Raw genomic sequence first — 26,338 nt, 5'->3', positions numbered from 1 at the left:
CTGGCTTCAGTATTTTCCCAAACTCGAAATCCAGAGCAAGCATATAGCAACTGAAATCAGAACTCCTGATTTGTACACTTGTCCTGGATGAGACTTAAAAATAAATCCTGATAGGTCACACTATAGAACAAAAGTATCGTTCGCCTTCAGTCAGTGACTTTGCCTAGGCTGAAATGTCGTCATCAGCCTGCTGCAGGCAGAAGAACACATTTCTTTAGTCTCCTTCGGTAGTGCGCCCCCTATCCCCATGAGCTGTGAACTGCTGCGTTAGCATAGGTATCAGGTCTCCTGCCCTCAGGGCGGCCCAAGACATTGTGCTGCCTGGGTCCAAGAATAGAATGCATTATTTTATATAAATATAGAAAATATTATACAGTATACTGTTATCTTCTTCCACCAGACCAGTCCATCAAACACCCACTGTCTGTCCTCAGTCCTCCTGTCACTCCTGTGTCTGCGTGGCCACCGCCCTAGAAGATCCAGCCTGCCCTGCGTAAGATGGAGTGCGCTGATGTCTGATGTCATTGAGCACACCGCGATCACGCAAGGGACATGCCCTGGAGGAGACACTCTGCCTCCTCATACTCATCAGTTTGCACTATGAGATGGGGAAATGCCGGTCGTAACCTCCCACAGTTGATGACACACAACTGCTGGAAAAAAAATCTTGGGAGTCAATTTGCTACTCCTCTCCAAGTTCTGCCTGGGTCCAATGGACCCAATGGGACCCATGGTAGGGCCGGCCCTGCCTGCCCTGTTTGCACCCCTCTTTTTTTCATGAGGCACCAACCTCTTTTGACCCCCCCCCCCCCAGGCCAGGCCAGGCCCTAAACCCGGTATGGTCTTCATTTAACCAATTTGTTCTCCTTTCAGCACTTCCAGTCCATCCTGCAGACCCTGGAGAGCCAGATATCCGCTCAGCGCCAGCGACTGGTGGAGACCCACTTGGGACGGGTGGTCGCTGCTCTCAATGACAACCGCAGGGCCGCACTGGAGAACTACCTGGCGGCTGTTCAGACCACACCCCTTGATGTAAGTTCCCCCTCTCCGCCAATCCCACCGGGGACATATCCCGCCATATAATAATGACCTCTATCCAGAAGACAAGCACCACCTCCTGTGTCCAACACTAGGTGAAGCACACGGGCTCGAATTGCCCGCCAATTCCACCAGCTGTGTCCAACACTAGGTGGAGCTGGGACCTTTGACCTCTGAGACCACACCTTTGACCTTTGGGGTGGGTCCATGACCCTTTTCCTGAATTAAAACCCTCTCCTGTGTCTGTACTGGCAATAGGGCAACCCAACCCCTAACCCTGCCCCTAACCCTACCCCTAACACCCTAACCCTAACACCCTAACCCTATCCCTAATACCCTGACCCTAACCCTACCCTAACACCCTGACCCTAACCCTAGCCCTAACCCTAGCCCTAACCCCTAACACTTCCCCTAACCCTAGCCCTAACCCCTAACACTTCCCCTAACCCTGACCCTAACCCCAGCCCTAACCCCTAACACTTCCCCTAACACCCTGACCCTGACCCTAATCCTAACCCTTAGCCAACCTGCAGGAAACCCTCTATAAGGTGAACTATGATCACCTATTTACTGACTCCTCCTTGTTTTGTCTGAACAGCCAGAGAGAGTCCTGCTGGCGCTGAAGAGGTACATCCACGCCGAGCAGAGAGACCAGCGCCATACTGTCCGCCATTACCAGCATGTGAGCAGCGCCGAGCCCGACCGAGCTGAGACCATCCAGTTCCAGGTGAGTAAGACCCTTATAGATGAACTTCCTGCCAAAGGATTCGGAATTCTGTCAGCCAGTTTTGTGATCTGGGCAGTACAGCCAACACTTCTGCAGATGATAGAGTTGGGTCCAGAACACGCCCCCCAACCTGCTTATTGGACAATGTAGGAGCAGAACTGATGAAGTCATTCCTCTGCTCGCTGTGTTCTTTCCTCCTGCCAGCAGATGGGGATGTAGGGGATTCTGATTGGCTCTAGTGCTGCCCTGTCCTCTCCCACTGCTGCTGTGCAGGAGATGACAGGAAGCCAATATAAAGACAAACTCAGGTACTTAAATTAGCTACATTTAATCAATGTCTTTGGAGTTCAACTTTTTAGTGTCTCATAAAATGTCAAATCGCTTTACAATAATACAGATATTGTTAGAGAGGGCAGTGGAATAAATAGCTTTGCAAATATTGGTTGGATTGATGGTGGGAACCCCTCATAATGGGCACAGCAGGTGTACAGACCCGGGACCTCAGCACAGGGATGGTGGGAACCCCTCATAATGGGCACAGCAGGTGTACAGACCCAGGAACTCAGCACAGGGATGGGGGAACTCCTCATAATGGGCACAGCAGGTGTACAGACCGGGAACTTAGCACAGGAATGGTGGGAACCCCTCATAATGGGCACAGCGGGTGTACAGACCCAGAAACTCAGCACAGGGATAGTGGAAACCCTCATAATGGGCACAGCAGGTGTACAGACCCAGGAACTCAGCACAGGGATGGGGGGAACCCCTCATAATGGGCACAGCAGGTGTACAGACCCAGGAACTCAGCACAGGGATGGTGGGAACTCCTCATAATGGGCAGAGCAGGTGTGTCGACCTTGGAACTCAGCACAGGGATGGTGGGAGCCCCTCATAATGGGCACAGCGGGTGTACAGACCCAGGAACTCAGCACAGGGATGGAGGGAACCCCTCATAATGGGCACAGCAGGTGTACAGACCCAGGAACTCAGCACAGCGATGGAGGGAACCCCTCATAATGGGCACAGCAGGTGTACAGACTCTGGAACTCAGCACAGGGATGGTGGAAACCCCTCATAATGGGTACAGCAGGTGTACAGACCTGGGAACTCAGCACAGGGATGGTGGAAACCCCTCATAATGAGCACAGCATGCATAAGCTGCACAAGCAAATCTATTTCTGGGCAGTGATATTTGGTGAGTCTCGCTCTTCCTCTCTCCGGCTCTCTCAGGTTCTCACCCACCTTCGTGTCATTGAAGAACGAGTCAACCAGTCCCTGTCTCTCTTGTACCGGAACCCCCAACTGTCCCCCGAGCTCCGCAACCAGATTGGTGAGTATTATCACTCCTCTTTGTGTGGAACCTCTCAGCAGGTACCCCAGGTCACTGAGTGTCAGCTCTTTTGCTCTTTTGCAGAGACCTGGCTGCACACAGAGTGGGTTGGTGCCGGAGACCTTCTTAGCTCCACCCAGAAGAAACTGAGCGAAGACAGCGATTACCCTGAAATCAGAGTACCACCGCAGAGCTCCGCTGAGACATCCCAAGGAGAAGGTGAGGAGTTGGGACTCGGAAGGACCCCCGCAATGTCAGAAGCTAAACAAACCTATTAAAGACTCTGCAGTCCTACCACCTCAAATACCAATACTGGATTTTAATTTGACTCCTCCCCCCCCCTCTCCGCCCCTCTCTGCCTCCTCTTTAAGACTCCATACAGATTATCAATTAGGGAGAGACAGTCTAAAAGCAAACCTCATCTGCTTTTTCAGAAAACTATTAATATAACACCAGTACCTCTTTAATTTAAAAGGTGGAGCTTAAGGCTCTTTTTTAAATGTTTACCAGGCTGATCCTAACTGCTTTGGTAAACAAGAATGTTTTTATAGAGTCAATAGCTCCAACTCAGGTTATACACAGAGGTGAATGAGTCAGAGGAGTGACTACCACCCCTCTCTGCCACCTCTGTAAGACTCTAAACAGGTTTTCAATTAGGGAGAGACAGTCTAAAAGCAAACATCATCTGCTTTTTTCAGAAAACTATTAATATGACACCAGTACCTCTTTAATTTAAAAGGTGGAGCTTAAGGCTCTTTTTTTAAATGTTTACCAGGCTGATCCTAACTGCTTTGGTAAACAAGAATATGTTTATAGAAGTCAATAGCTCCAACTCAGGTTAAACACAGAGGTGAATGAGTCAGAAGAATGACTCCTCCCCCTCCCTGCCCCTCTCTGCCTCCTCTGTAAGACTCTATACAGATTTTCAATTCGAGAGAGACAGTCTAAAAACAAACATTATCTTCTTTTTTCAGAAAACTAAAAATGTGACACCAGTACCTTTTTTTGAAATTGACAGGTTGAGCTTAAGGCTCGTTTTTAAATGTTTACCAGGCTGATCTTAACTGCTTTGGTAGGCAAAAACTTGCTTATAGAAGTCAATAGCTCCATCTCAGGTTATACACAGAGGTGAATGAGTCAAGGGAGTCACTCCGCCCCTCTCTGCCTCCTCTGTAAGACTCTATACAGATTTTCAATTAGAGAGAGACAGTCTAAAAGCAAACCTCATCTGTTTTTTTTTCTTCAGAAAACTATTAATAAGACACCAATATCTATTTTAGTTGAAAGGTGGAGCTTGGGGCTCTTTTTCAGATGTTTGCCAGGCTGATCTTAACTGCTTTTGTGTACAAAAATGTGTTAACAGAAGTCAATAGCTCAAGCTCAGGTTATACACAGAGGTAGTAAAAGAGTCAGAAAAGGAATAATGTGACACCGGTATCTTTTTCAGTTGACAGGTTGAGCTTGAGGCTCTTTTTTCAAATGTTCACCAGGCTAATCTTAACTGTTTTGGTGAACACAAACGTGTTTACAGAAGTCAATAGCTCAAGCTCAGGTTATAGACAGAGGTGAATGAGTCAGAGGGGTGGCTCCTCCCCCTCCTTGCCTCTCTCTGCCTTCTCCCTGCCTCCTCTGTACAACTCCATATAGATTTTCAATTAGAGAGAGACAGTCTAAAAGCAAACATCTGCTTTTTTTTCCCAGAAAACTTTTATTGTGACACCAGTGTGACATGTGCTCCCTTTATTTGTCAAAAATATTTAACCTAAAAAATTTACCCGAAGTTATTAACCCTTCCAGGAGTTTTGCAAAAGTATTGTGCACCCTCTTGTTACCCCCATCGCTGCTGCTCTATGGTTTCAAATGTTTACCAGGCTGATCTTAACTGCTTTGGTGAACACAAACGTGTTTACAGAAGTCAATAGCTCAAGCCCAGATCATACCCCCCATCGCTGATGCTCTATGGTTGGTTGGGGGTGATACTTTATAGAGTCTGAACTTCTTTTTTAACTCTTCTGCTTTGTTCTCCCACTGACTTATCTCTCTCTCTCTATTTTCCTCACTCGCTGTCTCTCTCCGGATTTTCCGCTCTCCCTTTCTTTTGCCTTTTCGGACCTCTCAACAGACTCCCAGCAGATCGAAAGAAAAGGTCAGTAAACGTTTGATCGCAGTCCCAGATGAAGACGCACATCTGTAAAGCGTTAATTCATTACCCAATCAGCGGGTCAAACTTCACAAAGTTGATTCACGAGTTGCTTGTTTCATGGAATTCAATTGTTGGACGGCGATTTGCATTTTTCGCGTGCGGTTAAGATTTCCTGCGTTTAATGAAACATGCAAATCGTAACTGACAGGGCCGCCTTTAATAGTGTTTGGATTCTGGGCAAACATTTTCCTGGGCCCGCTCGAAACCACTTATCAACTATTTGCAGGTAATGTGGGCTCAAGGGGGAGCTGCCTTGGACCCCATAAGAATGACTGGGCCCGGGGAAGCTGCCCCTTTTGCCCTGTGTTAAAGACTGTGTGTGATTCATGTCTGTAAGGTCAAACATTTTCTTGGGCCTCCTCGAATCCACTTGTCAACTATTTGCAGGCAGTGTGGGCTCAAGGGGGAAGCTGCCTTGGGCCCCACAACAATGACTGGGCCCAGGGCAGCTGCCCCTTTTGCCCTGTGTTAGACTTCATGTCTGTAAGGTTCCCATTGTCTAACAAGTCCTAGAAGTGTGTCTGTGTTGCCCATAGTAACCAATAAGATGGCAGTTTTTTTTTTTAATCGACCAGTCCCCCCCCCCCCAATTTAAAGGGCCAGTCCACCCAAAATTGATATCTTGGTGTCTGCACCCCTCTTTATGTTATGTCTTTAATATTGTTTGGACCCTGGTCAATCATTTTCTTGGGCTTCCTCGAATCCACTTATTGACTATTTTCAGGCAGTGTGGGCTCAAGGGGAATCTGCATTGGGCCCCACAACAATGACTGGGCCCGGGGCAGCTTCCCCTTTTGCCCTGTGTTAGACTGTGTGCGGGATTCAAGTCTGTAAGGTTCCCATTGTCCAACAGGTCCTAGAAGTGTGTCTGTGGTGCCCATAGTGACCAATAGGATGGCAGTTTTTTTCTTTTTTTAAAGGGCCAGACCCCCCAATTTAAAGGGCCAGTCCGCCCGAAATTGATATCTTTTTGTTATGTTAAAGGGCCAGTCCACCCAAAATTGATGCATTTGTCTTTGCACTCCTCTTTATGTTATGTTAAAGGGCCAGTCCACCCAAAATTGATATCTTGGTGTTTGCACTCCTCTTTAATTCTATGTTAAAGGGCCAGTCCACCCAAAATTGATATCTTGGTGTCTGCACACCTCTTTATGTTATGTTAAAGGGCCAGTCCACCCAAATTTAATGTATTGGTCTTTGTGCTCCTCATTATGTTAAAGGACCAGTCCAACCATTAATAATGTATTGGTCTTTGCACTCCTCTTTATGTTATGTTAAAGGGCCAGACCACTCAAATTTGATATATTAGTGTTTGCACTCCTCTTTATGTTATGTCAAAGGGCCAGTCCACCCAAAATTAATGTATTGGTCTTTGTGCTCCTCTTTATGTTATGTCAAAGGGCCAATCTACCCAAAAACGAAATTTTGATGTTTATGTTTAACTGCTATTATAATTAGGTTGTTGGTAAGGGCAAATCACACTTGTGCGTTGCTGGGACGGCCGTTACATGCGACAATACATGATAATGCACCTGTGATATGGGTAATTGTGAATGGCTCCCCAAAGCAATGTACTGTAAAGACCAACACAAAGTGCACCATACCACAATGCATTGTGGTGCGCTGCATTGTTAAAAAAAAAAAAGACTCATGCACATCTGTATTTGTTTTGCCTCACTGGCAGCCCATTAGTATAATTGGGCCGCCTTAATTCAAGGCACATTAATGCCTACCGAATGCACCTTAACGCCTGTGCATTGCAGCGCCACAACGGAATGCTTTAGTGTGAATGGGCCCCTAAAATTCACTGCTTGACTCGTATCTGTCTGTTGCTTTTATCAGTCTGTAATTTGTTACTTTTCTTCCAGGCTCAGCTGTCTGGGACTTATACTCAGACTTCCCCCCCAGCGAGAGAACCCTGACCTTCCCCAGCCAGAAGGTGAGATAAGAAGGCTTATTCTACAACAGCCAACAATACTAACATAGAGCCCCCCGTCCCATCCAATTAGACGTCACCTTTTATCAGATTAGCGCATTAAATACAATGAAAGATTACTTCTGATTGGATGCTGTGGGGTTGTGGTTTACTCATCGCTCCCTGCCATATTAAAACCATGCCATCTGTGTCTGTTCTCAGGATAATGCTTCAGTAAAGCAGGTCCATTACCAGTCAGAGGACATCCAGCGGGATGAGCTGGTAAGAGATTTCCACTCCTGCCCCCTGCTGTTTATTTTCTGTATTACACCCAATTATCAAAAAGAGTGGTATAATCATGGTGTTATATTGTATTTTTATTATAATCACTAAACTTTAAAAAGTAATAAATAATGATAATGAAATATTGAATTAAAGTAAAGTGGCATTTATTTAAAAAGTTACTTTAATTTTATTATTATTATCACCATTGCTAAACTTTTAATAGTCCTAAATAATGATAATGAAATGTTAACTAAAAATGAAGGGACATTTTTTTAAAAAGTTACTTTGATTTTATTAATATTATCATCATTGCTAAACTTTTAATAGTCCTAAAAAATGATAATGAAATGTTAACTAAAAATAAAGGGACATTTATTTCAAAAGTTACGTTGATTTTATTAATATTATCATCATTGCTAAACTTTTAATAGTCCTAAATAATGATAATGAAATGTTAACTAAAAATAAAAGGACGTTTTTTTTTAAAAAGTTACTTTGATTTTATTAATATTATCATCATTGCTAAACTTTTAATAGTCCTAAAAAATAACGAAATGTTAACTAAAAATAAAGGAACATTTATTTTCAAAAGTTACTTTAATTTTATTAATATTATCATCATTGCTAAACTTCTAATAAGCCTAAATAATGATAATGAAATGTTAACTAAAAATAAAGGGACATTTATTTAAAAAATGACATTCATTTTTTTGTTATTATGATTATTATTATTATCTTCCTTGCTAACCTTTTAATAGTCCTAAATAATGATTTGGTAATTAAAAAATAAAGGTACATTTATTTAAAAAGTAAAATTATTATTATTATTATTATTAATATACAGTAGTTATTGATAACATTTCAGTAGTCATAAATAATGATAATGATATGTTCAACTAAAAAATAAAGGTACCTTTATTAAAAAAGAGAAATTTCATATTATTTTTACTATTTTTATCCTTTAAGTAAAATTAAGATGTCTGACCCGCTAGTCCTAGAACCTAGTCATGGTCATGCTAAAATGTGGGACTTTGTAGGATTTGGTACACCAAGTAAAGGAGGCAAGCATAAGTGGAAAACTGTACATTATTTTATTAACAAAGACATATTAAAAACAGTTTGTCTTATCTTTTCAATATTTTTATCCTTTAACTGTAGAAAAATTGTAAAAACCACTGTAATAATAATAAATAGTTTATGGGAAAAAAAGTGGTAATAATAAATATAATATGTATTATTGCATATTATATATTGCATGATAAATGCATTTTGAAAAATCAGTCTTGTTAAATTAATATTGAAAGCTCTTTACTCCTTAACATGATTATGACCAATGCTGCTTTCCTATTACTATGACTACGACTACAACTACCACTACTACTACTTCTACTACAGTTATATCCAAAGAGTCCTATTGTGTATGAGTGACATCAGTTTTTTACCCTTGGAGGTATCATAGGAGAAAATCAAATCTGGAACTTTCATTATACCTCCAAGCGTATAATATAAACTCAGAGAAATAAAATCTAAAATATCAAAACTTTATTCTGACATATCTATTAGAAATCAGAATTAAAAACAAATGTACAAATTAGCCATCCAAAGTTTACTGTGTACGTTATCTTGAGATCAGCCTGTAAAGGTCAACACGTTACACGGGAAGCCCCGCTTCATCAGGACTTGGGATCTCAAAATAAATAACCTGGAGCAATACATATCAATAAATTGTTGTTATATAATTTCATACCAAATCTTAAAAATGTTCAAAAGAGCTACTAGATATTAGATACAGTTACAGTATATTACTATTTTTATATTCAATTTTTGTATGTAATAAAAAAACAAAACAAAGTGTAGATAAATATATAATATTTATTTATTTATTTTCCAAATATTTTATTTATACAAAATCGCACATGCAGGTTATTATCAAATCAATGCATCGCTTTCCTTGCTTATCCATCACTTTTATTAAATATATTAACAAAACCGAACCAAAAAAAAAGGGGACAAAGAGAGAAAAAAAAAAAAAAAAGAAAAAACCGAAGTAGGGGAGAAAAGGGTAGGAAAAAAGGAGAGAAAAAAAAGAAGGGGGGGGGGGGGGGGGAGAAAGAGAGGCCGCCCTGGATTCACCTATAATAATACTATTTAAGCTAGGGGACTAATTCCCTGACCTTCCGACTAATAATATTAATTTTTAATATATTTTTTTTAATATATTTTTTTTAAACCTATCTAATACTAGAAAAAGCTATAATTATTGAAAATAAATAATAAAGTTTTAATAATAACTGGATCTTTAAAAAAAAAAAAAAGTGTAAATAATCAAGTAAAGCATTTTCAGAGAAAAATACTATTTATGTAAAAGATATATCTTAATTATGGATAGCATTTTTCTTCATGTATATATAAAAAAAAATAATAATAATAATAAACACATAGCACTTATAGTAGTAATTGTTTTTTTTTTTTTTTTTTTTTACTAAAGCTACATTTCAAATAACCATAGGCAACAATACTAGTCATATTTATGTTAATATTATTATTTTTATTATTATTAATCATGATGATATTTATTACACTGAATTCTCTAGTTCTATATTAAAAATGAGAAGGAGAAAGAAGAATATTGATAATACTAATAATGATTATGGATCATTATTAGTGACGATAATTATGATTAGATTTACTATCAACTGCAGTTATTGGTAAAAAGCAATAATATTGCTAGTATTTCAGTCTTTTTTTTTTGTTAACCATCTTGATTTTTACTATCATAAATAAAGAATAATAAATGAATTAATGTGTTGCAAAAAAAAAGGTACCTGTGCTATATTGTCAATTTTTTTTTTTTTTTTTTTTATTACTGTTTATAGCTATTTAACCCACATTTTATGATTTACTTTCTAATGAATATTGTATTACATTTGTACAATGTCATTGCTCTTTCTTGTTGGGGTCCTTTTGACCATGACTGGCCTACAGAAGACACCGCATCACCATGACAACTTAACATAATCACTCTCTAATTGGGCCCTAACGCAGTAATAATCCTTTTCTGCAGGAACCAGACACTCTGGTCCCCTTTAACCGAGGAGCTCTGATTGGCTTGTTGGTGGTGGCTGTTGCCGTGGCGATGGTTATAATTATCAGCCTGCTTCTGATCCGACGCAAACCCTATGGGACCATCAGCCATGGGATTATCGAGGTGAGATCATCTTTGTGCCAGTTCCAGTCTTTTGTCTCATGTCCTGTCCTACCTTAATAACCGAAGAGGCATTCGGTGTCGATCGTCAACAGTTTGTAATTTTATTGATTGCCCTTCCCTTACCGTGTGGCCCATTTATACATTTAAAGCAAACCTAAAGTAGGATAAAAAATGGAGGGGTTCCAATGGTACATTCCCCTTCTGAAGATGCTGCTTGATCCTTGGTCTTCAGTTCTATCTTTGGAACGAGTATGCTCATGAGTTCCAGCTTACTCTGACTTCACTGGATGCATGCTGGTTCCAGGTCAATGTCTCAAAGTACTGAAGCCAGAGGCAAATCACATCTTCAAAAGGAGTCGGCAGTTGTCATTAAAGCCTGAATCCAAAAAATGTTGAATATAATTTTTGTCTGGTTCCTAATTCTGTGATCCCATTGGGGACATTTTTCCCTTACTTCTTGTCCTTGTCCAGGACAAGAAATATGGGATGGGAGGGGGGCAGTAACAGATGTCATGGGGACAAGAAGACATGGACAGCAAAAAAAAAAAAAATATTGCCAAAAGTTATAATCCTTCCCAGACTGCTAAGAATGTGTTTTTTTTATTGGGTCTTCATTGTCCCACAAAGGAACTTACCCAACGGGGTAAAAAATCAATAAAATCAGAAGCTCTAACCCAGCTATTCTCAAACAATTCATTGGGACTCAAGGGGGCCTGCATAGTTCCGGGGTCAACATCACTTGTCAAAGCTGGCTTCATGACACTGATGATCTTTATAACTTTTTGTAAGGGTGACCACCAATGTAAGGAGCATTGTTTCCATTGGCCACTAATGTAAAGATCATTCTTCCCTCTGATCACCAATGTAGGAGGCATTCTTCCCACTGGCCATAAGTGTAAAGAGCATTCTTCTTATTGGCCACCAGTGTAAAGAGCATTCTTCTTATTGGCCACCAGTGTAAGAAGCATTCTTCCACTGGCCACCGGTGTAAGGAGCATTCTTCCCACTGGCCACCAGTGTAAGGAGCATTCTTCCACTGGCCACCAATGTAAGGAGCATTCTTCCCATTTGGCCACTAATGTAAGGGACATTCTTCCTACTGATCATCAATTTAAGGAACATTCTTCCCACTGACCTCCAATGTAAGGAGCATTCTTCCCATTGGCCACCGGTGTAAGGGGCATTCATCCCATTGGCCACCAATGTAAGGGGCATTCTTCCCACTGGCCACCAATGTAAGGGGCATTCTTCCCACTGGCCACCAATGTAAGGGGCATTCTTCCCACTAATGTAAGGGGCATTCTTCCCATTTGCCACCAATGTAAGGCTCATTCTTCCCATTGGCCACCAATGTAAGGCTCATTCTTCCCATTGACCACCAATGTAAGGCTCATTCTTCCCATTGGCCACCAATGTAAGGCTCATTCTTCCCATTGGCCACCAATGTAAGGCTCATTCTTCCCACTGACCACTGATGGAAGGAGCATTCTTCCCATTGACCAAAATGAAAGGGTCTTTCCTTCCATTGGCCACAGATGGAAGGAACATTCTTCCCACATACCACTGATGTAAGGAGCATTCTCACTAATTACCAATGTCGGGGGCATTTTCCCATTGACTATCAATGAGTTGAATTCAGCAGGGGTTCCCCAGAACTTGAAAATTGTTGGAAAGAATCGCAAAGTATAAAAGCTGAAAAAACTTCTCTAACCCTTTCTTGCCCTATCCAAAAAAAGAATACATTTTTGTCTGGCCTAGTTAGAACTATATTGTAGTAGAAAACTAAGAGTTAAAGAAAATTTCTGTCTAACATGTTATAAATTGTCTTTAAAGTTGAGGGCCATTTTAACCAACCCCCCTTTTATTTTTTTCTGTTGCAGGTGGAAGCTTCCAGGACCCCCGAGGACAAACACCTGAGCAAGATGCAGAACCAGGGCTACGAAAACCCAACCTACAGATACCTGGAAGAGAACAACTGAGGGCCGGAGCGGGGGTGTCGGCGGGTTCTATTATTTTTGGGCAGAAGGGAAGGGGTTTTACTTCGGGGGAGGTACAATATAGGTCAGGGGTGGGGGACAAACAGGTAAAATTTAATAGGAAGGGGGTGCAGCTAAAGAATTCTTGACCCCATCCCCCCCCCTTTCCTACCCTCTTACTTCAGGAACGACGGCGCACCATACCAGATCCTAGTCAGTTAGCATCTAGGTCACAACGGGTTAAAAGCGTCCGCCTCTCTCCCCTGTGAATGCACTTAAATTATTTATGACTACGAAGGGAAAAAAGAGACGGTCAGCACTAACCTCTCGTTGTGAGATATTCCCCGATTATTAGTCACCCCCTACCGTAACTGCAAGCCCCCACCCCCCCAAATCCCTGCTAATGGCATTTTCACTTATTGCAGAGAAACCAGCAATGCATTGCAGCATCGATGGCTTCCGATTCTATCAGCCCCCCCCCCCCTTCACTCTTTTTGCTGCTTCATAATTTATTTAACGTTCAACCTTTCTGTGGCTAGGTAAGGAAAGGTCCCGCCCTCGTCTGACATCCTTCCAGGAGCAGAAAAACCAGAGATTGCCTGTAACCCCGCCCTCCCCTATCTTGCGCTCGATGGCGGTGAATCTTCAGGGGCGTTTTCCCGCGGCGCAAGGTTTCGCTTTTCAAGTGTTGTGAACAGAAACTACCTTTGTAGAATCAATATGTGTCAGTCTGGGGCTTTGATTGGTCGTTAAAGGCCAAAGGAGCGCTGGCTGGTCAAGCGAGATACCCCGGCTCATTAGGCGCTGATGGAAGCAGCAACCCAACTTTTCTTTTTGTGTTTTTTGGATAGGCAAAAGATTAGACTCTATGAAGTTTTTATTGCTGTGTCCCCATTGGAGGACATCTATTACTTCCTGTTCTGGGAAAACTGCCAAGGCCTACAGGGGGCGTTTCTCAACAGGGGGTCACAGACTGCAATAAAAACATGACAATGGATTGAAGCCTCTTCTCTATCCAAAAAAACAAAATTGACTGTCATTCATTGAAACAGTGTAAATGGAGAAAATAACGTATTTTGACCACTAGGTGGAGTTGAGGAGCTTGAAGCCTCTTCTCTATCCAAAAAACAAAATTGGCTGTCATTCATTGAAACAGTGTAAATGGGGAAAATATCGCATTTTGACCACTAGGTGGAGTTGAGGAGCTTGAAGCCTCTTCTCTATCCAAAAGAAAAATTGACTGTCATTCATTGAAACAGTGTAAATGGGGAAAATACCGCATTTGGACCACTAGGTGGAGTTGAGGAGCAAAATTTATTTTGGCTGATGTTCACCCGTTCCCAGCAGGAGTTGGCGAGGGGCGGTTCAGCGAACACCCGCGTTCATCGCAGCCTAATTACAGAGGAGTCTTGCTTTAAGACAGGCCCCCCCCTTTAAGCTTGTTGTAGCTGAAAGTTCACTCTCTGCATAGGTACATTGAAGGCCTTTTTAGGGACCAAACTGCGTTCAATGATGCCGTTTCTTTAACTCAATGACATCTTCGTGGACACAGGCGACTGACTTGTGCGTCGGCCTCGGCACACGACTGCGATTCCTCCATACACAGCCGCCACTATTTCACCATGTGCCGTGTAGAACATTTTTAAAGCCACGCCAACACTCGTATTTTTTTTTTGGCATGCCAGCGATTTCTTACGCTAGCCAAACCATAGAGCAGTGTTACGTTGTGTGCACTATCCGGCGGTTGTATGCCAACCATATCTGAGAATGAAGGCAAGGATGAGAAAGAATGAACCATGGTCAAGGCATCTTGAGAAATAAGGAAATAACCAACAAATTTTGGTCTGTAGATACTAAAAGATGCAGTTAAAAAAAAAAAATTGGATAGCTGTTCGTACTTCGAAATGGCATGTACTCTAATTCTGTGTAAAACAGGCAAAATCGAACATTCTTGAAATATATTCTCTGCAGATTGAATGTTATTTAATGAAAATTAATGGGGAAAATACCCCTCTATGGCCACTAGATGGCAGATTTTATCATATAGTATGCTCCTCAACCCCATCTAGTGGCCAAAATTAGGTATTTTCCCCATACTTTCAATGAATGGCAATCTGCAATTTCGCTAAATAAGATGGACAAACAGCTACGCAAATTTTTTTTATAAATACACCCTCTTAGTGAGGAAAAAAAAAACACCAGTTTGTTTAGTTAACTCGCGGTTGGATCCACCAAAAGGCGCCCCAGTAACTTCTGGGGGCTCACCGGACCAAAACCAAACCCCAATGGTGGCACTTTATTCCCTGTACTGAACACCCCGCCACGTCAGCAACTTTATTACACACGGATTGTAGCGGCTGCACTTCCCGGCAGCCGGTCGTACCGATAGTCGTTGTATATATGTGTGTACATATGTGTTTTAGATCAGTAATAAGAGGCCTTTTTTTGTCCCGTTCTTAATCCCTACGTAACAATAAAATATGACCTTTTCCACGGAATTGACCAGATCCAGGTTACTGGGTGCAGGGGGGTGGCATGAGAAAAGGTCCTAGACCTTACGCCGCATTGTAACAAAACCGATGCATGGCGTCATCGGCCGGAGAAAACCCCCCCCGGGACATGGCTGTAGGCTGCGTTTACCGTCACGTGTGTTTGCTTCTCAGTCCCGTCACAGTCAGGCTTTATACCATGCAGACTAGGCCGAGTCAGCCGCATACTTTGTAGTTTCAGGATGCCAACCGCAGACTTTGGAGACTAAATAAAAAAAAAATGTTTAACAGTTGTCTTATCATCATGCATTAAAACTGTAGCATGTGTGATAACCTGGTTGTCAGTTGTTTTCCTTTTTAATTACAGCCAACTCACTTCTCTTGCACTAAAGCCTAGTACACACGCAACGATTATTGGCCGACCGATCGTCCGTCTTTTGTCCAGAGTGGTGTTTTGTTGGTTGGAATGTGCCTAGACTGCACACAAATTTTCTCGCCTGACAAAATTCTACTTCAGAAGTGATGTCATGTGTTGGTTTGCTTTCTTTGTGTTCTTTCTTCTCTGAGCATGCCCAGTCTTGCTCATTAGATTTTTCCCTGTCGAAATCTGTACTGACTGCACGAAAATCAGACACGTTTTGACGGCGGACAAAAATTTTATAGCCTGCACACCAGATTTTTTTCAGCCAAAAAGTCGGAGTTGGTTGTTGGAAGCATCATACTAACAAGCCGAAAATCGGCAGATCGGTCGTCGGATGAAAATTCCCTGCCGAATTTCGACACGTGTGTACGAGGCTTAAGTTTGGGTTTTGCAGCCTGGTGGACCAGACCTTGCAACATAGTCCCTAGCGGGACTCCAGTTGAGGAAAATGGTCTGACTATTTTCGAACGTCCAGGCAATGGAAACTTGAGGGTCCATTGGAGTCAAGAGGAGGTTTGAAACTGGGTGTGTCCATAAAGACAACCCTGGGATCCCATACTGCATTATGTGTGTCTTGAGTATTAGGAAGAGGTAAAATGTGAGCCCAAAGAACCAAAATAGAGAAGGCGGCAAAGGGTTGTGGGGTGAGTGGCATGGTGGACCAGACCCTACAACATAGTCCCTAGCTGGAGTCCACCCTGCTCCAAGTTGAGGAAAAGGTCTGTTGGGCTCTTCTTGAATGTCCAGGCAAAGAATACTTGGGGGGCCTGTTGGATTCGAGAGAATGTGAGAAAGTTGGTGTGTCCATAAAGAGAACACAGGGGCTCCATACTGAATCATATAGGTCTTAAGTAGTATGACGAGGCAAGAGAGCTTGAAGAACTAAAATAAAGAGGGAGCCAAGGGGTTGTGAGGTTAGTGGCATGGTGGACCAGACCCTGCAACACAGTCCTTTACTCTGCCTGGCTCCAGTTGAGAAAAAGGTCTATTGGCCCATCATTGAATGTCAAGGCGATGAAAAGCTTGGGGTCCAGCTGAGTCCAGGAGAAGACGTAGTACTTAGATGCTAGCCTAGCATGTCCATAAACAGAACCCAGGGACTCTATACTGCATTTCTTAGTCTTGAGTAGTATGAAGGGGTACTCCATCAGGGCAGCGATTCCCTAGAATTACTATTTTGATCCTAGTTATCCTCCCAATGACTTTTCTTTAGGAGGCATAATTTAATGACCCAACCTGCACTTGGGTCAGTAGAGGACCTCCAATGCCTAGGAAATGTGGTGTGCATAGCAGCAATAAAGAAGCGAAACAAAGTCTTGGAGATCTGAGCGCAGGTTCTTTTCAATGTAAACATACAGCAACACAATGGTCATTTAAATATTAACACATTCTTAAAACAGAAAGTGCTTTAAAGCAAGCCCTCACTGATCTATGAAGATGCAAGCACTGTGGAGCAATTCATCCACAAGATTCACAACGGAGGGGGTTGAAACCATAGTTCCTCTTTCAGCTGTGGCTTTGCCAGCCATCTAATACATAGAAACAGAAGCTGCTTAAAGCTGTTCAACTGACTGCAACCCTGCTTTAGAGTTTGTGTGTTACTTGAGGATAAATCACTTCACAATGCCTGCAGCTAGTGAGGTGAATGAGGGCTTGTCTTAAAGCCTGTTTGCTAAGAATACTTTAACGGGCATGGCCTGGCCATGGATTCGCATGAAGGTTCCGAGAAAGAAAAAAATCCCTTGATACTTGAGGATGAATCGCTCCCCAATGCTTGCAGCTAGAGAGGTCAGTGAGGGCTTGTTCTAAAGCCTATTTACTGCTTGCTAAGAAAACTTATGTTCATAGCCTATGCATGGGCTCATACCAAGGTCATTGCAAAACCTGTACTCCTTAAAGGACCCTTTTATCATAAATTTTAAATACCAAATGCAAAATATAACCTTTGCACTCCCATTGCCCACCCCTAATTGGCACTCTAGCAAAATGTTCATTGGGGAGGCTTAGCCCTGAGGACTGGAAAATCCCACCAGATTAGTAAAACGATTCAGAGGAACTCGCAATGGAGGACTTTCTGGCCAACATGGGTTACTAACTTTTAAAGTTAACACTACCACCATTCCTTTGTACACCAATTAAAATCTCTGATCTGGTTGGCAGTCAGAGAGACCACCAAATTAAAACCACCAGTGTTATCTTTCCTTCCCTGAGACTTTGGTATTATCTTACATGCCCTGGTGTTCAGAAAGCATAAGGAGACTCTACGAGGGCATCACCCTAGATGTGAACCTGCACAATATATGGCCAGCATTCCCAAATTGGACTTATAGGCTGAGGAATTGAATGGGTTTTTGCTACAGTTGGGCTTTAAAGCAATTACAGTTCTCATTTGGCTCCGGTTCACACACCACGACTTTGGATGCAACTTGCCGCACCCAAAGTTGCATGACATGTGGAATCCCATAGATTTAAAGGAATGCGTTTCCTATTAATGTGACTGAAGTTGCTCCAACTTTAGAAAAAGTCCCTGCACTACTTTCATCCAACTTGTATGCGACTTCTGCCTGTAGACCAAGGGCAGGCAACCTGCGGCCCTCCAGCTGTTGGCAGAACTACAAGTTTTATTATGCCTCTGCAAGTCATGGTTGTACTGCAACTAATGAAAAAAGAGGTTGAAGGATTACAAGAGCTCTGCAGCTTTCACATGCGTTTGCAAATGTGTGTCAACTAAACCCCTGTTCTTTGTATAAAGAGACAGGTCTACTTGGTTGGTGACAGACTGGAGGTCGAGTACATCAGACCGGGGGCCGGCTGACTTTCATGCACCTCTTATAATCCTTCAACCTCTTTTTTTCTTGCTATAGGGATGGAGACGCCGGGCACTACCTGCTGGGGTCTCACTTAAAGTCACACCGAGCCTATTGTGTTACTGTAACTAATGGGCCATACACACTATAAGATTTTCTGAAGACTTTTTCCTTTAGACTTACCAAAACCATATGAGGTCAAACCTAAACACTTTCAATTTGTATGCAATCTGGCTGGCCCCTGCACTACACAGAAAAGGTAAATCTGAAGGAAAAAGTCTTCAGAAAATCTTATATAGTGTGTATGGTCCTTTAGTCTTGCAATGCCTCATGGAATATGTAGAGTCATGCTTGTAACTGCCAGTCTTGCAATGCCTCATGGGACATGTCATTTTACAACTGGAGGGCTGCAGGTTGCCCACCCCTGCTGTAATGTAAAGTTGCATCTCCATTTTTATATACAAAAAAACACAACACATAAAACTCAAATTACATTATAAGAACACATTTATTTATTATATAAACAAAAAAAAAGCACATAAAAATAGACAGTAGAGTTGGTCAAATGAAAGTCTGCTTCATCAAACAATTTTATTCTCAGCTCGGAAAGGGGGGGGGGTATCTTCCTCAACACATTCCATATTTAACAATTGGAACATCATCAGGGTGGGGGGCAGTGTTTTAATCAACATCCCATTTTTTAGAAAAAAAAAATATAAAAAAAAAAAACAACAATTTACACCAGAACATAAACAGCCTATACAATAAAATCGGCAAGCTGTGCAGGCGGACGCTGACATGTTATATCCGTACACGGCGATGACGGTGGAGCGGTAACCTTCGCCACAGCACTTTATGAACGTTCAAGAGGACCCACCTTCGAAACCATCAAGGGACACAAAGTGGCTGCTATGTTGATAATATACCCACTTCAAGCAGATATAATGTGTGACCCCAAAAGCAGTTTGATCTACAGGTAACCTCTAAAATGAGAAACTGCCAAGCCAAAAATAGCTTGGGAGTCCAGGGTGACACCAATTTTTTTTCTTTATTTACATTATATGCACTGCTTATCGCAGAGGAACAAGTAGTCCTAAATATTTGTAGGGGGGGGGGATCAGTGGTTCCTCCTCAGGTCCCCATACAGTGTCCAAATTTCAGGCCTCACATGCTGAAGTAGTGGTACATGGTGGCAAACATCACCAGCATCTGAAAGAAAGAGGGGAGAGGTTAGAAGATGGCCAAAAGCATTTACAGAACATAAAATCTGGTTGGTGTACTAAACACCAGTATATCATCCATTATGTCCAAATTTTGAAAAAATATCCAAGGGTACTGTGGGCAGCACAGTGACCAAGTGGTTAGCACTCCCACCTAGCAACACTAAGGTCATCGGTTTGAATCCCTACCATTGCACGACCTGCCTGGAGTTTGCATATTCTCCGAGTACTCCGGTTTCCTCCCACAATCCAAAGACATGCTGGTAGATGAATTGGCTCTTGTTTAAATTTACACTGGTATGTGCATGTATAAATGCGAGTTCGGAACCTTAGATTGTAAGCTCCTTGGGGGCAGGGACTGATGTGAATGTACTATATATGTAAATTGACGGCGTTATACAAGTTCCTGTAATAGTGTAGGCAATCAGTATTGTGCTCATAAGCTACAGCAATACCCATTATAGCACCTGCCCAAGCTGGCCCATTTCAAACACTAAAGTTCGGTAGGCATTTTATTGTTGAACTTCAATTACACTTTAGATCGCATTTTCACAAACTGGTTCATTTTCACAAACTGGTTCATGTAAAAAAAAAAAAAAAATAAGTTATAATAAAGTTTAGAGGTAAATTTTTGGGAGATTGCCAAGACCAAAATGTTTTAAAAAAAAAAAAAAAAAATACATAAAATAATTTGAGCTATAGTGTAGTGTACACCCCCAACTGGGTATCTCCGCCAAGAATCTGCTTCCTTAGCTCTGGAACACGAGATCCGTGAATCTGGCTATAGTTACCCCAAGAACTCGACTGTACAAGTTTTGGAGTCAAACAAAATCAAACTGTTTATTCAAACACATTCACAAAGAGATATACACTCTGGGACAACCCCTACCCCTTAGCAGCCAATCCACATAAACATATACAGCCCATAATAAGTTTATCTTAAGGCAAACAGAAACAATAGAAGAACAATGGGATGCAGGTACTTAATAACAAATCCCACCCCACTAGCAAGGGTCTATGAGACACTCCTGCAATATTCTAGCAATCTGTTATGTCAAGCCGTTTATATATTTCCTGAGGGATATTGTCCAGAAATATTATTGTCCCAAGTGAAAGAGCCCCTCACTCTTTCAACACAAACCACACATATAGAACCCAGGATAACCGGGGTAACACCAAATGCTGTGGTTGTATAGCGAGTCTGATTAGTGCAGACCTGACTGGGGTTCTTGGTCACCCTGTGCCCCTAATAGACACAGGGTGACTTACACATAAGAGGGGCTGGGGAAGCTGGACAAGGAGTCTGCCAACCTCCCCAAAGCAATCTGGGTTCCACTAGCCCCCCCCCAACCATGTGGCAAGGATGTTTTTACATACTCTGTTGGGAATTCGTACTCCGTGGGGGAAGAGGGGTCATTGTTGTCTTTGTAGGGCCAAAGGCAAGCCCCCGTTGGGCCAAGGTCAAGCCAATTATTTTTTATCTTGCCTACAGCGGTGAAGAGTTGCTTTAGACCGGTTGATTCTTCCATCTGCATCTCCACTCACTTCCTGTGATGCCTACCACACAAGAAGTGGGGACAAGGGTGAGCCCTCACTGGGCCACCACAGCCAAATTACTTTTTTATTTTGACTACAGTAGGGAAGAGCTATAATTTTAGATTTATTCTGCCATTGTGGGCGAAGGGGACCCATTGTTGTCTTTGTAGACCAAGGGCGAGCCTTCATTGGGTAACCTCAGCCAAATCTTTTTTTATTTTGCCTACAGTGGGAAGGGTTATAATTTTAGTTATATTTTATTCGGCCATCTTCATCTCTGCTGCTTATTCATTCACTTCCTGTCTTGCCTATCACATAAGTTGGGACATGGAGGGCACTTAAAGCCTGACAGGGGTGCTCTTCTTTGATATCTTATTACCATTTAATAGAATATTTTTATTACGGCCTATGCCCACATTCGAAAGGGACTTTGCTCCCTTCTTGTCTTGGTGACCATACAGAAAGAAAAGGGCTATCTCCCCAGTAGCTAAAGAAATCACCATAAAAACTCAACCAGATCCAAAACCCTCCCCCAACCCCCCACAAAAAAAAAAAAACTAGAACCATGCAGGAAAGATGGTTAGAAATGTTCATTGAATTTTGAGCCACGTTAAAGAGTTCATCCTTTAACCGGTTGCCGACCGCCGCACGACTATATACTGCGGCGGTCAGCCCCGGCCAGGCAGAGTGACGTATCGGTACGTCACTTGCCTGTCACTGACTTGCGAGCCTATCGCGGGCGGGCGCGCGCCGCGGCTCGTTCACAGGCAAGTCAGTGCGTGTGACCGGCGGACTCGATGTCCGCCAGTCACACTGCGATCGCTCCTGTGAAGGGAGAAAGAGAGCAGCTTGTGTAAACAAGCTGCCTGTCAGTTCTCCCTGTGTAAAAGTGAAGATCTGTCCATTCTACTATGTAGAACGGTTGATCTTTGCTTTTACACCAATAGGAATGTCCCTACACAGTTAGAATCACGCCCCTAGGACACACTTAACCCCTCCCTGTCCAATAAAGTTAACCCCTTCCCTGCCAGTGTCATTTTTGCAGTAACAGTGCATATGTATAGCACTGATTACTGCAGTAATGTCACTGGTAACCCCAAAAGTGTCAAAAATGTCAGTCAAGGGTCCGATCTGTCCGCCGCAATGTCGCAGTACCGAAAAAAAAAATCGCAGATCGCCGCCATTACGCGTTAAAAAAAAAAACACCAAAAATGACAAAAATCTTTCTCTTTGTTAGTAAACGCGATAACTTTTGCGCAAACCAATCAAAATACGCTTTTTGCGATTTTTTTTACCAAACATAGGTAGCATAAAACAAATTGGCCGAAAAATGTTAAAAAATTTTGATTTTTACTTTTTTTTTTGGGGAATTTCATATAAAAAAATGTGAAAAATATTGTTATTTTTGCAAAATTTACGCTCTTTTTTTGTTTATAGCGCGTGATCAAAAAATCGCACAGGTGATCAAATACCACCAAAAGAAAGCTCTGTTTGTGGGAAAAAAAGGACGTCAAATTCGTTTAGGTACAGCGTCGCACGACCGCGCAATTGTCCGTTAAAGTCACGCAGTAAAAAAATCGCAAAAAAAACCCTGGTCCTTTAGCAGCCAAATCCTCCGGGGCTTAAGTGGTTAAGGGCCAAAAGCCAAGAAGGTCTATGGTGCCCCATCCATGAACAGAACTTCTGTATAGCCATTGAAGTCACTGTTGCATACAATTATTTTAACAAATGCACTACAGCACCCAAGAAGAACTCGTTGTCACAGATTGGTAAATAGCAAGTTGAAGCCTTCTGGATTGTGTCTAACTTACCGTCCACATTAGGATAGCAAACCCAAACCAGGAGATCCCCCAAGTGTAGCTGTTGATGGCGTGTATTATGTGGTCCGAACAGCCCTGGAAGAAAAGTTTGAAAATTAAGGTCTTACATCTCAGGTATTCCTGTGTGACATATCTGATATTCCTATCGCAAGTCCAAGGTTGCCCACGTTACCATCTATACGGTCTCTGCCCAATACCCTTCTGATTCACCAGCAGCTGTTTAGTATGAGGGCATATCAATTCCTTCCTGTTCTACTGAAATCTGGCAAGTGCTTCCATGGCAATTGCCAAAGCGAAAGAAAATCATACAATCAGATTGAAAAAAAAGGAAATCCATTCAGTATATTCCCAATTAGGTAGGCCCTTATTCTACATAGTTATTGGTGAATCTAATGAAGGTGCAACTAATGATTGTAACCAAGTTTAGAACATTTGTTGGGGGCTTTCTTTTCTGCGATATCTCTTTTGTAACAATCGGGAAGGAAAATTTTCCTTTGTGGCTCAAAAAGAAAAATAGAGGAGCCCATCCATGGGGCCAATAGAGGAGCCCATCCATGGGGCCAATAGAGGAGCCCATCCATGGGGCCAATAGAGGAGCCCATCCATGGGGCCAATAGAGGAGCCCATCCATGGGGCCAATAGAGGAGCCCATCCATGGGGCCAATAGAGGAGCCCATCCATGGGGCCAATAGAGGAGCCCATCCATGGGGCCAATAGAGGAGCCCATCCATGGGGCCAATAGAGGAGCCCATCCATGGGGCCAATAGAGGAGCCCATCCATGGGGCCAATAGAGGAGCCCATCCATGGGGCCAATAGAGGAGCCCATCCATGGGGCCAATAGAGGAGCCCATCCATGGGGCCAATAGAGGAGCCCATCCATGGGGCCAATAGAGGAGCCCATCCATGGGGCCAATAGAGGAGCCCATCCATGGGGCCAATAGAGGAGCCCATCCATGGGGCCAATAGAGGAGCCCATCCATGGGGCCAATAGAGGAGCCCATCCATGGGGCCAATAGAGGAGCCCATCCATGGGGCCAATAGAGGAGCCCATCCATGGGGCCAATAGAGGAGCCCTTCCATGGGGCCAATAGAGGAGCCCTTCCATGGGGCCAATAGAGGAGCCCTTCCATGGGGCCAATAGAGGAGCCCTTCCATGGGGCCAATAGAGGAGCCCATTTCTTCTGTTTAAGGCCAGTGTTATAGTGTTGTGATCTTCAGTTCACCAAATCAGAGTTTTGCAGCTCATATACACAGAGTTCTGTCCTCTTCAGATTGGCTTCTATAGAGTGAAAGCTTAAAGTTTCCGAATTAAGTCAAGATAACGTTGTTTGTCATAAGTGTCTTAAGACTTGACATCCAACTCTTTTTGGGGCTTATACAAGGACCACCCTTTATTAGGGCTAACAACTGAAACATATTCGCTGTCAATTCTAGTACACTTTTTTTCATTGCGACAAATAAAACTCTTATCTGGACTGAACCGTGGGCTCTCATACTTTTACTCTACATACACTGACTAAACCGGGGGGCTTTATAAAAACCCTCCTGAGCATTAGAGAGCTGCTATGAAACAATCATTTCACCTAATCAGGAGCCCCACTTAGCTTAAAGTCCACCCCATTTTTAGGGTCTGGAGATTGCATGCCCCTCTCTGCTTTTCACCAATGTCATCGTAGCTGATAAAATAGCTATCACTTCTTACCTGGGCATTAACATACGGGGAAAGTCCGACGCTGCAGGCTGCTTGATTTTTGATCTGAAAGTTGTTATCTCTTGCACAGCACCAAAACGGCCAGGGTGCAGTACTCTCAGGATAGAGATTGCGGAAAGAGGAGCCATAGTTGATCCAGTCAGCAGGCCCGTCCACACCGCAGCAACTTTTCTGCAAGGCAAGAAGATACATTGCGCGTTAGACAATTCAGTTAGCTGCAGCACCAAATCATAAAATGCAAAATCAGTGTTAAACTGTGTGACGCTCAATGGGCAGAACTTGAAAGATGTGGGTAAGGTCAGGGCTGGCCCTACCATAGGTCCCACTGGGTTCATTGGAATTTTATTCTTGGACCCAGGCAGCAAAATGTCTTGGGCCAGCCCTGGGTAAGGTATCGGAGTAGTATTGAAAGATACCCAAATATCAGAGCAATATTCCACAATGCCAACATTTTTAGAAGTGGGCCAGCTAAATTTTAAGTTTTAAATTTGGTTTTCCATCCAAACCATGTCTATGAAACCAATGGTACCCATTTCAAAAATCTAGATTGCCCCATCAAAAATGGAGAAAGTCAAGTCATATTGGCAGAACCCCATGTGCTTACCTCCAGCATAATTCTGTTCCAGAACATGGTGACATCCAGGCCCTGATTCGTATCATTTCTTGAATAGTAGTTAAGCATCTGCTGCTTTATCACATTGGAATTTACCATCTAGAAAGAGAATGAGTGAGTGTGACACACATCAAGCAACCTGCTGAACAACATCTATGGAAAATCACAGAACACTAAAAACCAAACCTTGGAACAAAAAGCCAGAAAAAAAAACAATGTGCAAAGCAAGAGAGGTCAACCAATATTTATTTTCATACATTTATAATAGGGGAATTCTTAGGGCTTGTGAACCTTGCACACACTTTGATAAATATTCACCCAGCCCACAACCCACACAGCAATCCTCCCTGTATTCCCAGGACTAAACCTGTAACCTCAATAGTAGCCCATACATCAACCCTTCCCATAACTCCCACCTGACCCTCTGCGAATCCCCAGAACTCATTAAGCCTGTAACCTTTAAGAGGCTCATACACCAAACCTTCCCAAGATCCCACATCCAACCCCTAATGTAAATATCACACCCAACCCATATCCCCAAGATTCAGCAAGTCCATACACCAACCATTTACATAATTCACACTCACTCAACCCTCTTCGTATCCCCAAGATTCACCTAGTCTGTAACCTCAACTGTAGGGTATACACCAACCTTTCCCACAACTCACACCCAACTCTTTCCCAGATCCCCAAGACTTCCCTAGCCTGTAACCTCAGTAGTAGCTAGTAGCCCGTACATCAACCCTTCCCATAACTCAAACCCACCCAACCCTCTGCGTAAATCCCAACACCCCCCCCCCCCCCCCCCCATACCACCAAGACTCACCTAGCCTGTAACCTCAACAGTAGTTCATACCCCAACCCTTCCGATAACTCATATCCAGCCTGCGTAAATCCCACACACCCCCCTCCCCATATCCCCAAGATTCACCTAGTCTGTAACCTTAACAGTAGCCCATTTACCAACCCTTCCTATAACTCCCATCCACCCCTTTGTGTAAATCCCAAATCCATCCCTCCCCATATCCCTAAGACTCA

At 42.8% G+C, this 26,338-nt stretch overlaps 2 protein-coding genes across 3 annotated transcripts in view; one reads left to right on the top strand and one right to left on the bottom strand.

The window, feature by feature from the left end:
• Nucleotides 1-13,527, top strand: part of APLP1 (amyloid beta precursor like protein 1) — an 86,431-nt gene extending 72,904 nt beyond the window's left edge. Inside the window, exons 9-17 of one of the 2 annotated variants that reach the window (XM_082273902.1) lie at nt 874-1,032; nt 1,637-1,765; nt 2,996-3,095; nt 3,180-3,314; nt 5,218-5,241; nt 7,167-7,237; nt 7,436-7,495; nt 10,563-10,706; nt 12,587-13,527. In XM_082273902.1, coding sequence (XP_082130028.1) covers nt 874-1,032; nt 1,637-1,765; nt 2,996-3,095; nt 3,180-3,314; nt 5,218-5,241; nt 7,167-7,237; nt 7,436-7,495; nt 10,563-10,706; nt 12,587-12,685 — 921 coding nt within the window. In that variant the 3' untranslated portion in view covers nt 12,686-13,527. The remainder of the gene's footprint in view (nt 1-873; nt 1,033-1,636; nt 1,766-2,995; nt 3,096-3,179; nt 3,315-5,217; nt 5,242-7,166; nt 7,238-7,435; nt 7,496-10,562; nt 10,707-12,586) is intronic. The other variant, XM_082273903.1, reaches the window with a different exon arrangement.
• A 5,997-nt stretch (nt 13,528-19,524) lies between these two features.
• The window catches only part of UPK1A (uroplakin 1A), a gene marked incomplete at its 5' end in the record, with an annotated part of 14,106 nt that continues 7,292 nt past the window's right edge, over nt 19,525-26,338 (bottom strand). The window contains 4 exons of the mRNA XM_082273745.1: nt 19,525-19,608; nt 22,967-23,050; nt 24,679-24,858; nt 25,292-25,399. Of these exons, the coding sequence (XP_082129871.1) occupies nt 19,564-19,608; nt 22,967-23,050; nt 24,679-24,858; nt 25,292-25,399 (417 nt within the window). The 3' untranslated portion in view covers nt 19,525-19,563. The remainder of the gene's footprint in view (nt 19,609-22,966; nt 23,051-24,678; nt 24,859-25,291; nt 25,400-26,338) is intronic.

The sequence above is a fragment of the Pelophylax lessonae genome (assembly GCF_965119305.1).
Source record: "Pelophylax lessonae genome assembly, chromosome: 12".
Classification (NCBI taxonomy): Eukaryota; Metazoa; Chordata; class Amphibia; order Anura; family Ranidae; genus Pelophylax; species Pelophylax lessonae.
Note: the sequence above shows the minus strand (reverse complement) of the source record. Positions and strands in the feature narration are given on the sequence as shown.